Raw genomic sequence first — 15955 nt, forward strand, 5'->3', positions numbered from 1 at the left:
TTCTTGCACTGGTATCTGTTAAAGAGCAGAAAATACTGGAACACATATCCCGCAAAAGGTAAAATTATTCTCACCTAGCTTTGGTCATCCAAAGAACAATCATCACCTAATCCAAGATAGTTTTTTCTACATCCTTTAGGCTGAGAAAAATAGGGACCTTTGGATAACAACTCCCTTCCATTTATCTCATATCACCTGCAAGTCATCTTCCATCATGAGATTGTTTCATACAATCATAGAATCGTTTACGTTGGAAAAGACCTTTAAGATCATCAAGTCCAACCATTAACCCAACACTGCCAAGTCCACCACTAAACCATGTGCTCAAGCACCACATCTACCCTTCTTTTAAATACCTCCAGGGATGGGGACTCAACCACTTCCCTGGGCAGCCTGGTCCAATGCTTGACAACCCCTTTCAGTCAAGAAATTTTTCCTAATATCCAACCTAAACCTCCCCTGGAGCAGCTTCAGCCCATTTCCTCTCATCCTATCGCTTGTTACTAGGGAGAAGAGACCGACCCCCACCTCGCTACAACCTCCTTTCAGGTAGTTGTAGAGAGCAATAAGGTCGCCCCTCAGCCTCCTCTTCTCCAGACTAAACAACCCCAGCTCCCTCAGCCGCTCCTCATAAGACTTGTGCTCCAGACCCTTCACCAGCTTCGTTGCCCTTCTCTGGACACGCTCCAGCACCTCCATGCCCTTCTTGGAGTGAGGGGCCCAAAACTGAACACAGCACTCGAGGTGCGGCCTCACCAGTGCCGAGTACAGGGGGACGATCACCTCCCTGGTCCTGCTGGCCACACTATTCCTGATAAAACAATAATATATTACTTTCTTGCAAGTTTTTCTAAAGGAATAGCTATTAAATACTGCATAATTAATATAGCATATGGCGGTATACAGCTAAAAACAATGGATACTTGTTTTCACCAGTACTCCTGGCAGTGTTGACCCCATCCTAAGAATTACACTTTATTTTTCAATTAATTCTGTTTTTTATTTCATGATAAGCCCTGTGAAAAATAAATATACTGAAAATAATTACCTTTTGTAGCATTTCACGCCTTCTCTTGGTAATGAGTTTCTGGCGAAGCTTTTGCTTTTCTTGTTTTAAATCATGATCGAATTTCTGTTTAACAGAATTAATTTCAGCCTCAGCTCGGTCCAGCAGCACTCGCAAATGACTTTCAGGTAGATGACCTGCTCTGTAATAACAGTGTTTGAAGCCTGTTATCCCAAATTCTTAAGAGCAAAAGAATATTTGAGGCAATTAGTACCATAATAAGGCTCAACAAAGTAGACACACAGAATGATCTTTGTTTCTTTAGCAGTGATAGCTGGGGGGATCAAACAAGCAAGTGGATAACAGAAAGATAATCTCAGAGATGAGTGTAGAATTGAGCCAGTTTGTGAAGGTGTACGAAGAAGGAATGGGAAGAAGGAAGGGGAGGCAAATGCAAAACCAATTACCTATCAGTTAGTAATGTAAGTGATATTCAAATGAGACATTTTAAGCCTTATATATTATTCATAATATTTACATTTTTCATTTAATGCCCCTGGAATGCAATTCTAGATGTCTAATATAACTCCTTCTCCTCATTAGAAACAATTTTCTCTTTAAAGGATGTAATCTAATCAAGTAAAAACAATTTAAAACTATTTTAAAGATACAAAGCAATCATATCCATGAAAAGATTTATATTCAGATTTCCTATTACATTTACATCATGAGAAAAATTATAAAGATTTCAAACTAATAGCAAAATATAATAATCTAACAGAGCAAATTCTCAGTCTTAAGCACACAGTGCTTTCAAATGGAAGTTTAAGACTATGGTCTACCTCCAGTTGCTACAGTATTTAATTTCAAAGAGTAAGCAAGATCCCAACCATGCCTGCAACAGTTAGAAAAACCTCCTTCTCCACAAACTCAAACCAAACTTCAAAAATTATCTGCTATTATATTTACACCAGAAATTCCCCAAATCTTTCTTAGACAACAGAAGAATAAAAGAACATCTTAATTCAGATCAGGCTGTTGGAAATTTGTGAGTTATAATTTCTAATAATACAAAGTGGACTTCCAAATTGTGGCGTTGAAAAGGTCAACATGGAACTCTGAGTAGAAAGCACCAATTCCTGACCTGAACCTGGATGTTGTCCAAATACTTTCTCGCTGCAACAGAGAAAGACAGATGTACTGGAACCATCCAGCAAATGAAAGATACAGGAAAAGCAATGCAACATAGAATGACTGGAAGATGGTATCTACCTACCTAGTCTTAGGATGAAAAAAAAAAAAAAAAAAAGTCTACATTATTTCAGTTTCAGGTTGTTGATTTATTTAGAGATCCAATATGTCCACAGCTCAAACTGAAGGTGATGCAGTAGTGTAAAACCTATCTATTTATTTATTTGGAATCTACTTATTTAGAAATCCCAGATAACAAAAATAATGGGCAAAATCCCTACCACCACAAAGTCTACGGGAGTTTATGTGGCAACTTACTTACATTAATCAGTATTACAGTAATTCCTAGAAGGCTCAATCCTGGCAAGGGACCTTCATTTCTGGTTTCACATAAATACAGTATAAAAACAATTATGGTATTAGAATTAAAAGATGTCCTGTTCCAAAAGGACCCTGAACTGAAACACAAAATAAAAGGAGAGGAGAAAGATAATGAGACAGTATAGACTGTATGATAAACTGCTTGGTCTCAGCATACCAGACATCTAATCGCTGAAGAAATGTGCAGGCACACGTTTAATGTCTTTGAACAAGGAGAATTTTAATGAAGGAGAATACTGCAGTAACGACAAGGATGTTTACAGGGAGATTCTCCCAAATGCAGCGAGCACCGTGGAAGGAACAGAGATGAAGTGTGAGGCCAACAGCAGCAGTATCAGAGGTCAATCAGAGGCAGACCTTGACTTCTCTGTACTGAATGAAAGCCAACAAAATTAGGAGAAAGTGTGAAGTGAGGGCCCTAAAAGTAAAAAGTAGTAGTTTGTATTTCATGCTATGGAGAACTATCTAAGTGATGCTGGACCCCAGCAAAGGAAGATTGTTTTATGAAAGCTACAGAAGGCATGGGAGTGTCACTAAAACATAAGGGAGATAGACATGAAGCAGAAAAGTTGTACCAGCCTGGATGTACACAGCGGCTGAATCACAATACTATACAGAGAGAACCTGCAGGATGGTGCCCACGTAGTAACTTCAGCTACTTCAGGATTTCACCTGCTGAACTGGCATCTTGCTGGTGCCCAGATCAAAATTTAAGTAAATAATTGAGAGCAATAAATGCTCTACATAGCAAAGTGCTACAAGCAGAAAAGGTTTTAAGAGATTATTAGAAAACTTTATACTAATGCATTACTGCTGGAGGCATTCACTTTCCAACACCAACTCACTGAAAGGTCCAGCAGGACACTGTTCAGAAAATTAGTTTGCTTGTAACAAGGTCCATATAAATTATTAGATTATTCAGAAGAGTAAGAGACCAATACGAGATGTTTTGCTTTGAACTTTTATGTCAAAGATAATCAATTGCCTACTTTAAAAACACAGTTCACAAGAAATGCTTGAGGTCTTATAAAAACTTAAAATTTGGGGAGAAATTTATAAAAGGAGCTTGAGTTGTTCATACCTAGCGAGTCAGCAGAACTGGATTCAGTTTTTAAGAGACCAAAGAAGGAAGGAAACTTCTTGTGAACAAGCAGATACTGGCAAAAGAAGAATGCAACATGCTACAGCTGCTGTAGTTCAAAAACATCAAGAACCTCATGCTTCTGGGGACAGCCGGAACAACCCAGGATAAATACCGCCTCAAGTATCGCCCTCCTGCCCATTTATTCTTTAAGGGAAAACACAAAAAGCCTAGCTACACATCCCTGAAATCTATTGTTATTAATTATATTTTAAAACTTCCTTTCCTGGCTTTTGGCACTGCAGTCGTGGACTTGACTTCCAAAGGCACTGAGTATCCAGAGCCAGTCCTGACACACAGGACATTTTATTTAAATACTATCCTTAGAAAGCCCAGCTTGAAAATTGGCTGCTCTATTTCATTTAAAAAGTTCACAACCCTACCTAGAATTGGTTTGGTTTTACTTTGCTTTTTATAACCTTTATTTCTGGCCATACAGAATCTTTTTCATATTAATTTGAAATTGCCTTGCTATTTGATAAGTTTTAAACACCCTGTTAAGTTCCGTTTTTAAAAGACCTCTCCCTTCATCATTTATCTGCTGGTTTATGTATCCCTGAATCCGTTTATCTGTGGTATATCTAATCTACATCTTTTCTCAGTTTCTCTTTTCCACACAAACAGTTCTGCATTTTAAAATTCCATTTATAACAGTAAGTTTAAGGCACACTATTAAAGCTGGACACAATATATTAAGTCAGACCTGGATCTATATTTAGATGAGCAGATTCAATGCTGAAGTGAAAAATAAGAGGCTATTATGGATACAAATTTGAATTACCAGCCATTCAGACCAGACTTCTCTTGCTGCTCAAATTTTAATGCTCCAATTTGTAAATATTCCCCAAATCACTTTACAATTAAAAACTGAAATACAAGCCTACATAGCATAACTTCCTCAGGGTTTATACTAGGATATTTCAGTTTGCCTGTAGAAAAAAAAAAAAAAAAAAAAAGACTAGCAAATAATCTGATTTACTACATTCTGGAGTTTTATAATCTCAACAGCTAGAGAATGAATAATAACATAACAGTTTGGCCAACATTTGCTTGAAAGGTATTGCTGCCACAGCAGGTGTAGGAAGTTAGAGGAAAACAACTCGTTCTAGTCCCAAAAAGTAAGGTGGGATTGCTTCTCTACAAATGCTGTCTCCAACTATGGACTCGTTTCCTTTGTCCGCAGAGTACTATGACCATTGCATACTCTGAGAAGTTTAATAGGGGAGTGCTAGAAAAATTAATTTTTCATCTTGGTAACGATGCTTGTTGGCTTTGGAAGTTTTTGGGTGGTATACATTTATACATTTTTTGGGATGAGATCCATGAGGTCTTGGATTACTAATACTACACATTTCCTCTTTGTTTTGTAGTTGATCTGTTTTGTGACTGTTAGGTACAACAACAGGCATTAAACAGTGAGTGAAACCTATTTTTCCAGCTTGAGAAGTCCCAGTTGTTCACTGGAATGATTTAAGCCATGGATTCAGTGGTCATACAGGTGAGAGTTTCTCACGAAGGCTTTTCACATAACCACAACATCTGTGAAAACATCTCAGAACATTTCTCATAATCTGATTCCAGAGAGGCATGACCTGATGGAAGGGACCTCTCTGTGAAATACAATGTATTGTATGATTAAATATCTGAATTATATTTCCTATGCCAAGACATTTATTTTTGTCTTTGAGCCACACAGCTGCAGATGTTAGCAAAATAGGCAAAGCACTGCAAGCATACTGGAAGAACCTCTCTTTCATCAACAAATCTTGACGCTAAACTTAGGGTATCATTCCAATGAGGCAGCACACAGGACAATCAAAAAGAAGAGCAAGGAAAAGTAATACAAAAAAAAAAAAACACAACCAAAAAACAGGTAAATGATTTTATCATATCAACAGATGTGATCTTCAGTAGCTTTTAACAGACTTCCTGTTCCTAATATTAAATTACTTTTAAATTAAGTCAACATTATGAAAGAAAAACCACAACGTAAACACTGATATTTACACTTGTCTTAATGCATGTTTCACATGTTGTCAGTGACTGACACTAATATAGACATCGAAAATACACAAATAAAGCTGCACAGGATCAACAGCAGCAGTGCTCGGTTGCTTTCCTGCCCACTAACGTATTTTACTGCGCTGGCATGCTCCTCAGTAACCTCTCTGGATGCCAAACTAAGACACACCACAGCTCTCTGGGTAGCAGCAAGAAGTCTCTCTCAGTGCTCCACATTGCCACGTAATTTTAATAACTATGTCTCTGGTAAGTCACCATTTCTGTCTCTCCACCTTGACTATGAATATCCTCACACAGAGTACTTGAACCAGCCTGGATCTGGTACGATATCCCAAATAAATTAAATGAGTGTATTACAACAGTCCACTTCCAGGTCTACTTTTTACTTCACCTGACCTTTACTTTTTAACATTCCCTGCAATAGTTGTATCCTCTGCTAGTCAAGATCTTCCCCAGTTACATTATTTATAAACTTAGTCACCTTTCTTTAGAAAATATTCATGCTTTCCAGCTTGAGACTGTACATCCAGCTCCTCAAACACATTCAATCACAAGTGAATCAAAACTGTTCTTTTCTGTTAAATCCAGATATTCGCACATGAAGAACCCAGACAAATGGTCTTAACTGGTACATGTTGGAATGGACTCTGGTAGGACTTTTCACATGATCGAGGACTATTTACATGAATAATGGATGTGTAGAGACATCGAGACTCTTACATGAGTCTGGTTCCCACTGAAGTCAGAATTACCAACAGGTACTATACACGTTCCCAGCAATTCATCCCTGTGCTGTACAAAGCGGACACAGACAACAAAGCCTCACCTTAGCCTCTCCTGGGATATTAACTAACAAAGTCACCAGTTACAAAGTATTTTCTTAGAGTTAACTTAAAAGATAACATTTTTATGTGCCTTTCCTGCTAGGTAACACAGACAAAATGACTTTTGAAGACCTTTCCATTCCTTTTGAGATAACATAGTCAAATGGCTGCCAAGAAAACAACTGAGATATTTACCTTTCCATCTTATTAATGAGACTTGATATCTGGTTTGCTGCTGCATTTATAAGAGCAGAGGCTTGAGAATCCCTTAACTGTATCTTACTTATAAGATACTCTCTGTAAGCAAATCTTCTATTCAGATGATATTTCTTGCTAGCTTGCAAAAAATCCATCAGGTCTTCAATGTCTCCCTACAGGAAAGAATGTGAACAAATATATTTAATTAGACATAATGTTAATTTGAGCTAACACCTGTGCTTATCAGACCAGATTTGTTCATTAACAGGGCAAAGTTAAAAAGCTTTTACAAGCGAAAAACAATAAACTTATATCAACTTAACTCTAATGATCACATCAAATTATTACTGTTATTTCAACAAAACAAAATAAATAATGTACTGCGCGTTTGGCCTGAATACCTCAATATTGTGTGTACTCTCCTGAATAGCTAGTGCACCTCCTGAGAGCCCTGAATTAACAGGTAATTTGATCAGGTACCCATAATTAAACACACATGCAACCCTACCAGTGTTAGTAGAACTGTTCCTGCCTAAAGCTATCCACAGGCTGAAAGGTCATCTTGAACTGGGCCCTGAAGACAGCATGTGTTCAGTAACAGCAGTAAGTGGCATCATGTCCTTTTTTTTTTCCCCCCTTTCTTTTTTCTTTACAATGTATTGTATGATTAAATAAATGAAGGGTAACATTTTCAAAGGTGTCTAAATTGACTTCAAAGCCAAGGATAAGTCTTCCATGCATGTCCAGTACAGCATGGGGAAAGCCAAGCCTGCTGCCCACAGGCTGGCTTAGAAGTTCCTCCTTCCAACAGTGGGGAACAGGAAGGGTTTAGGTACCTACAATGGGTCTGGTAGAGATCGGAGGCGGGTGCACAATGGTCTATAGCAGACATTCTGCTAGCATCAGATAGCCAAGACAAGGTCTGATACTTAGGTGACCCATGTCAGAGCAGCCAAAACATCCGTCAAAACTTCTTTCACTTGCTCTGTCTTCTGCTGGCTGCTCAACTGTCTTTTGCCCAACTCTTTTCTGTATCTACATCTGACAGTGGCCTATGTGTGGGTTTTCAATACTGAGATCTGACAGTGCATCTAGTTTTAGGAGTAGGCCTTACATGTTTTGACACCTGCTTTCCAGACGTTGCTTTTTAACCTCCAGGCCCTCAACCTCTAGGACCACAACAATCATACTCTTCTTCAAGAAGCAGCCAGAAGAACAATTCCCAGAATTTTTGGAATCTAGACACTAACTTTCAAAACAAATGGAGTAAAAAAAACAAAAACAAAAACAAAAAACCACATGAGGAAACAACTCAAGCTATTCTGTTGCAAGAGGCTTAAAACGTAACTGAAACCAAAACTAAAGTCCTGAACATACTCTTCATCAGCATCCCCGACCACATAAGCTAGAGATACTCAACCCTCAAAGTACAAAACCACAGCAAATCAGACATACCACAATTTCAATAATCTACATATTACATCTTCTGAAGTATAGAAAAGCACTTGATGTCTAGGGAGTTTTGAAAATGCCTATACACACAGGCCTCCAAAGGTACTTATCATTCATTAGACAGCATCTGATCTGTTTTAGAAAATGCCATTCATAAAATAGATTTAGGTACCTAACTGTTCTCTTAGTTGCCTAAGTCCCTTTATTTGGTTGGAAATTACTTTTGAAAATGGCACTCCGGCATTTCTGTACCAACGTAAGGGCCCCATTAACACCAGCGAGGGTAGACCTGGAACCAGAAGTTTGCTGCATGAGCACAAATCTGCTCTCAGACCATCCTGTGGGGGAGGGCTTAGGGGCAGAGCTGCACCAACAGAGCTTTCAGGAGCTAAGCAGAGCCCCAAGACATGCAGATATATCAAAATATTCACTGCAAAACTGGGGATTTCTATTACACAATTTCCCACTGCATGGTGTAGATGTTTTCTAACTTCTTTCTTCTGCATGATACAGGTGAGCTACTAGTCTTATTTTCCCTGAGCAGTAAAGACAAGCTTTAAACACTTGGGTGCTTTGGAAATATCACCCATGAAAACAAAAGTCAGCACTAAGCACATAATCTTGTGGCATATATATCTAACTCACTGTTGTAGAAAAAGGCTGTGTGTATGCATCAATATACAGCTGTGTAGTTGTCTAGACATGCATAATGATGGCATTATACTTTTTAAAATTCTTCCTAAGAAAATGAGGTATAAAAGGGATAACATTTATCCTGAAACATATTTCCTGAAACATTTCTCAAAAGTTACTGTGGGTTTGTTATTCTGTCATCAGGTTAGGAATGGAGTTATCATCCTATTACCTGTATTTTAGAGTAATCTTCCACTAATGTTTTAGCTGCTTCCAACTTCAGTTCTCCCTTGAAAGTAGCATTTGTTATCTGTGTAAAAAAGATATTATGGAGCTCCTTTCTCTGGGTAACAGCCAGCTGCCTATAAGCCTTTGCGAAATACTCCTCCTGCTTTACCAGAAGGAACCTCTTCAGGCGGTCCTGCTCCAGTCTGTGAAGTCTATCCAGAAGACTTTTGTATTCTACAGCAGGCTGCAGAGAAGAGAGAAATAAATAAATCTGAAGTGATTTTAAGTATTCAACATATTTTAAAATATCAGTGCTACTAGCTCATACATATTTTATGCATACTCTGATTACTGTCTTTTCAGGTTTGAATGAAGGCTAATACTAAATCAGTGTACACTTTCCACGGTTTTCACCTGTTTGGAATGACAGGGGCTGTGCAGCTGTCAATCTCTAATCCAGATAACACTTCCAAGGCATAATAGTCTTTTTAGAATTTAGAAGCATTATTTAAGATAAATTATCAAAACGACAAGAAATACAACACAAAGACTATATATTAAATTAATTTCTTAGGTTTCATAAATCCTGAAATCATATTAAAATTGAATAGACTCATATAAATCAGAACAATGAAATAACAATAAGCATACATTTAAAAAAATATATAAATTAGAAAAAACTATTCTACTACAAATCTCTAAAAGTTCTTATTTTTGATGACCTACTTTATCTATTGGTTTCTACAAATTAATCCAAGAGCATCATTTTAGAGTTATAACAATGGAGTAGAATTAAACAGCAATTAATTTAAAAGCTTCTTTGCAAGAAATATTTTCTCAGAGTTCTCCAGTAAGACTTACATATTCATAGTTTTAATCTCAGATGGCATAAACTCATTATAGAATCAAAACATACATGTCCCACAGAGCAAAGGATGCTTCTTATGCCAGCAGAGCTACCTAATAGTAGCTATGTTGGTCTTGTTCTAAAATTCATGCTATTTATCTGGGGAGAACTGTCCTTTCAACCTCACCCTTCATTCCCAAGAGACACAATACAGACAGCAAATAATTGATCAAAAAGGCGGGGAATATACATTCTGTGTTTTGACTGAGAAGGGGAAGAGGTTATTGCTCCAGCTGTTTTTCACTGCTGTCTCTTGGATGTCAGTATACCCGCTGGCAGGAGCACAAGTGTGCGCCATCTCCAGTGCTCCAGCACATCCTTTTGGACCAGGTTCCATGGCAAGTACAAAAACAGGTCCTTTCATAGACATGAAAGTGAACAGCAAGATGTTAGTATACGATAAATGAATCAGGACAAGTACTGGATTGGCCTTAATTCTTTGTTTGACTCCAACCATTCAGGATTTCCAATATAAACCAGACTGAACCGATACCAATGTATTTTGTGCAAAGAAAAGCTTCTTTGCTGAGAGCATGTTTAGTGTGAGTTCACATACTGAGTTTCAGCCAGGCACCTCTCTCTGCAAAGCTAGGATTTATTTCAGCGAGGTCTATCTAAGTGTTAGACATCTAGTCTAGGCTCCTTCTATAACCAACAGAAGGAAAAAGACTTCTGCAGAGTACAATTCACCTCATCCTTGAAAAGACATCCACAAGTATCCCTTCCTTGCCGTCTCCTTTGACTTTCTAGCACCTCTAGTTCAGGATGCTCATATCCTACAGATATTTGAGAGCTCCCTAGAGTGACAATTTAAAATTCACCTGGAAACACCAAAGAAATTCAACTGGCTCACTAGCCTCGTGCCATCAACTTTCTCCACACAACAGCCTGATAAAGCAAAGTTCTTCCTGAGAGCCTCAACATACTGTAGTAGCTTTGATGGATCACACTCAGCAAAGAACTTCTTTTGTCAAAACTGCAACCATGAATTGTCATAAAAGTCCTTAACAATTATAGGTATACGATATGAAAATAAAAATGCCTTTATAAAAAAAAGAATCAAACCAGAAGGCCAAAAACGTAAGTACTGTCTACAAAGAGCGCATACACAAGTAAGAAATATACTGCCTAAGGGATTATACTCCTAACATAACTTATTTTGTCTCTGTAATCGAACTGAAACAGACAGACAGAAACTCAGCAGCATCACATTCAGTACCCACATATTCACTTGCGCTCCAGAAGCACAGCCCCACCGGTAAGTAACGAACTGCACTATTTATTCCCAGGAAGACTCTAAGCTTGTAAAGAATCATACTCTGCCTTAAATTATTTATCTCACTATTATCCAGAGGCTATTTCCAAGAGAAGTCCACTCTCTGCTCTGTCTAAAATACAGATTGTTCTGCTTGCCTTCACTCGGTTTGGAGGAAATCGGCCTCTGGTTGCGCTTATACTCTTATTTTCTTCAAAATAAGAATATAAATATTGGAGGCTTTTTACCTAGATTGTAAGGTTTATGATGCAAAGAGTTTGTTCTGCTCTGAATGTGCAAAATACTTTAGACAGTGTCTGAGTTCTTAGGAACTGCTGCAGTAAAATATAGTAAATAAAAATACACCACTTTGCAAGGGTTTAAGTGACTGTAAAAAAAAAATCAGGGTAATGACAACCTTTTATTTTCAGGTGTCACAGATTCTCTCAAGATAAATTCATTTTCTGGTGAAGTAAAACACAGTTTCTTAATAACAACTACGCTAATTATGACATCTGAATTTTTGAACACATTTAAATTGTACAGCTTTTCTCTTCACTCTTCTAAGAGGCCAGCTCTGCCATTCTAGTCTAAAAGAGAAACCATCTATATAAAACCACATATCGTGCAAAATATATTTATTTTATACCATATTTACCTTTTCATTCATTTTCTTCATTAATTCCTCAGCCTCTTCATTTGCAGCTCTTGCTTTTTGGCATTGAGCCTCCATTTTCTTCCTAGTTTCCAGATTACATTCAGCTGTTAAAGCCACCATCTTCCTTTCATACTCCTCTTGAATCTCTTTCTCCATTGCAAGAAACTGCTTTTTGAAAATTGAACTCATCCTCTTCTCCACATGAGGAAAGAGGCTGTGACTTAAGACCATGTTCTTCATCATCATAGCAATCACTTCTTTACATATCTGCATTCGACATGCCTCAAGATCAGCATCTGCCCGTGTCAGGCTGGCAATCTCCAAGCTGTAGAAAGGTAATCAGGATTGTTTGAAATCACAGATTGTAGGAAATTTCTATCAGAAAACAAGGATACCTAGATTCACTCAATATTGGGTAACCAAATGGCAGTCAGAGAACTGCAGGAATGTCACAGCATGAGTTTACTAATCACGATAGTAATCATTCATTAAAAAGCAGGGTGAGCCAACTTCTACTACAGCAACTTTAATGAAGTATGCCCATTCCTGCATCTCCACCTTAGGCAGAAAAAGGCAAGGCTTTTCTTTAAAACTCAAAACATTTCCTCAGATTAAAAGCAAACATAAACCTCCCACAAAAAAACCCCACACCTCTCTTGGGAAGCAGACAAAGTGAGTATCTGAATAGTCTATAAATTTCACTGACTTTGTAAAATAGTTCTAAACTCACTGACCCATCTACACTGATACATCACTGCTTTGTATTCTGTGCTGGTGTATTCCCTTCCCTGCAGGGAAAAAGGGAGAGTGTTTTGATTATGTGCCGATACAAATAAATTAAAATAGCTGATACTTCCTTCTCATGAACGTTAATAGAGTTTTAGAAAAGAGATTAAAACCAGTGGGAAATACAAGGGTTTTTTTACAAAATGCCAAAAAAAAAAAAAAAGTCATGTTGCATATGAATACATTCTCATTTATCTTTAGAGTTAATTAAATTTGAATTATAATTATTCTCATTTCATATATTATGTAACTACTGTATATTCTATAGCTTTGCCTATTCTGCACTTAATTCAGGATTGGAGAATTAGGTGGGCTTTGCCCCTGCATGTCAATTTACATGAACACAGAGCACTGTATGCTTCTGTGTGTGGATTAAGTACACAAGAATTTCTTTGTGACCTACAAAATACACTTTTAAGAGCTTATATCTGTTCTTTTTTCAGTTAGGCTAAATTATTGGTTTGATTTGTTCCACAGTCAAATCTTAGAACAAATTTCAAATCCATAGCATAAATCTTGGCAAGATTTGCAAGATAGTAGAATGACACTACATTCAGAATGGTATATGAACACTTCAGCTTTTTGTCAAACGAACTTTCCCTTCCTTATGTAGGCAAATAAAGTTCAACTAAAAGTAAATCAGCAATATATTATTATCACTGCCCCTCTGTTAAACACGAGATATATTTTCCCCATTTAGAAATCATTGGGATAAAATTAAGTTGTTTTCTTACAATGACTCAAATACTTGAAGTATTTAGGAGACATTAGCTTAAGTTATGATTATCTATCCCAAAGAGGCACAGAGATTTTTCTGTTGCAGTCTCTCAAAACGCACTGGCGATGGCCATACTCATCTTGGTGATCTGCTGCAGGGCTGGCTGCTGGCAGCTGCAAAACCTCCTCCATTTCCCTCCCCTCTTCCTCCCATACAGGAGCCGGAATCACTGCCGTATGAGGCCAGATCCCTGTGCCTGAAACATTGTGTGGCTGAAACATTCTTCACAGTAATCTGAAGATCCCGTAAGAGCTAATATTTTCTATAATGTCTCCAAGACAACACAACAATCCAGCTTCTCTGTGCTGTGTACGTATGGACATTGCAGGACAGCACCTACGCATACATAGCCTTCTTGGGTGGTGTTCAGCTACATCCATGGTTGAGTCCCCCAGGACACTGACCTGCTCCCTGCGCTTGGGGTGAGTCCTTCTCACTCCACGACAGCGGGACAGACACAGAGGACAGGTGATGGCAGGATCAAGGGAACAGGATGCTGAAGCAACACAGCAAGCACTTCAACTGGGCAGCGCAGATGCATATTTTCTATCTTAGTCTTTCTGTTTACCAAAGTCCTAGGACTTTTGCTGACACAGCCAGCTAGTACTAAGCTAATTACTTACGACAACTAACTTAGGGGAAAAAAAAAAAAAGTGTTTCAGTTTTGTGCAAAAACACTTAAATATGAAGAAGGATCCAAAAAATGGGAGCTTTATGCTATAACATTTCCCTAATGACTGTCAGGCAGCAGTAGAAGGCTCCCTTTCGTAGATTCATCAATTCATTATTAGTCCGTAAAATCCAAGCCACCGGATTTATTTTCCTGTTTTAATTCCTGCTTCAAGTCCAGTAGCTCTGATTTAACTGAAGCGTATCTGAAACATCTCATCTTGGTTTTCAAGCATTGCCTAATAGAGAACTAAACAACACTTTAATTAATTGTTCCACTTGATAATTCCTTTAAGACCTAAAAATGGTCACCTTATCCTCAGTTTGAATTTGATTAGTTTCAACTTCCAACTCCCTTTGTTTGGTGGAATAACAAGTTCCTTAGCCATTATTTTTCTGTTCTTCATGCGTGCACTGATAGATGGTGGTCACAGCACCTACTAACCCTTTCTTACTGAGGTGTGAAAGACTGAATTCCTCATCTCTCTCCCTGGAAGGCAACACTTCACAGCTCCACCACGTTGATAAATAGCTCGTAACACAACATTTCTTTCTACCACAAATGCAGAATTTTTTTCAGCACACTTTTGAAAAAAGATTAAGCCATTCCTCACCCGCCTCCTTACTTGTTACTTTTCCAGTTGTCTTTAGCAGTGATCCCAAGAATGAAACCCAAAACCAAACACAATCACAACACTTCCTATTGTTATCTTTCCCTCAGTCTTCCAATAGCATTTCTTCCTATTTACTGCAAGTCATTACAGACCAGACCTGATTTCATTTTGAGCAAGATTCCCATGCTCCTTCTTGCCCGCAAAGAGAACTACGGTACCCAATTAACTCCACTGCTCAAGTTCATGAAGCCAAATGCAGGAGGAACAATAGGTGCAGTTCACCTGACGCTCATGTGTCAGCAAGTGAGTGATGAGGCTGTTAAGAGCTCAGGTGTATTTAATCTGCAACTCTCACCCTCCATTTTCCTGACAGCACATCTGTGAAGAAGGCAATGAAGCAGAAGCAGCATGTGAACTGTTCCACCAATCCAAGGGTAATAGCATGGAGAAAAAGTAATCACAAGCCACAGCTCTCCCAGGTCACATCCTGGAAGACAGCAACCAGACCATTACCTTTTTTCAGTGGCAGCTGAAGAAAGGTTACGTCTGTAAAAATTTGAAATCTACCTTCCACGTGATGTGCTCTGCTTCTGGTCTGCCTCCTCCACACAGCAGCCAGCGGGAGTGAGACAAGCTCATCACATCCACCAGAAACCTTGCTCCAGGCTCTTACTCCAAATGAGAGGCTGAGGGCAGCCTTAACAAGCTGCATCAATATAGTCTTGGAGTCTTAGATGCCAACAGTCAGTACAAAACAGTAATCCTGTACATATAATAAACCAAATGCTTTCAGACACAAGTCCATCAGAACAGCAATGCTTACAGTCATTCAGATTAACTGCGCAATGTTTTGTGACATTTAGGGGAAAAAAAAAATCCTAACCTGACACTCTGTGCCTCCTCAAACCGAAGCAGATTTAATAAGCTGCTTTAAATGCTCTGCACTCTGCTTGTTACAGCAATTCATGTTTAAAAGGTCTCGCATCTCTTCCTAAGCGTATTTGACATAATAGAAACATGAAAGCCCATGAAGTACAGGTAGCAGATGGCAACCTATTGATGAAAAAGATCAAAGCTTCTGTTGGACAAAGCGTGCAGAGAAAGGATGAGGACAGTACAAAAGCGTGGGGGGAGGAAAGGTGAACAGACACGTAGAAAATGAAGCTGCAAACAGCAAGTGTAAAGATTTTTCACTCACTTGAAGAGGAAGAG

The 15955-nt window shown here is 38.4% G+C and overlaps 1 protein-coding gene across 1 annotated transcript in view; it reads right to left on the reverse strand.

Annotated features, from left to right (window-relative positions):
• EVC2 (EvC ciliary complex subunit 2) overlaps nucleotides 1-15955 on the reverse strand; it is a gene marked incomplete at both ends in the record, with an annotated part of 73917 nt that overhangs the window by 26630 nt on the left and 31332 nt on the right. The window contains 4 exon segments of the mRNA XM_082315009.1: nucleotides 1049-1208; nucleotides 6761-6936; nucleotides 9081-9320; nucleotides 11897-12221. Coding sequence (XP_082171135.1) covers nucleotides 1049-1208; nucleotides 6761-6936; nucleotides 9081-9320; nucleotides 11897-12221 — 901 coding nt within the window.

This window comes from Platalea leucorodia (genome assembly GCF_965183815.1).
Source record: "Platalea leucorodia genome assembly, chromosome: 6".
Classification (NCBI taxonomy): domain Eukaryota; kingdom Metazoa; phylum Chordata; class Aves; order Pelecaniformes; family Threskiornithidae; genus Platalea; species Platalea leucorodia.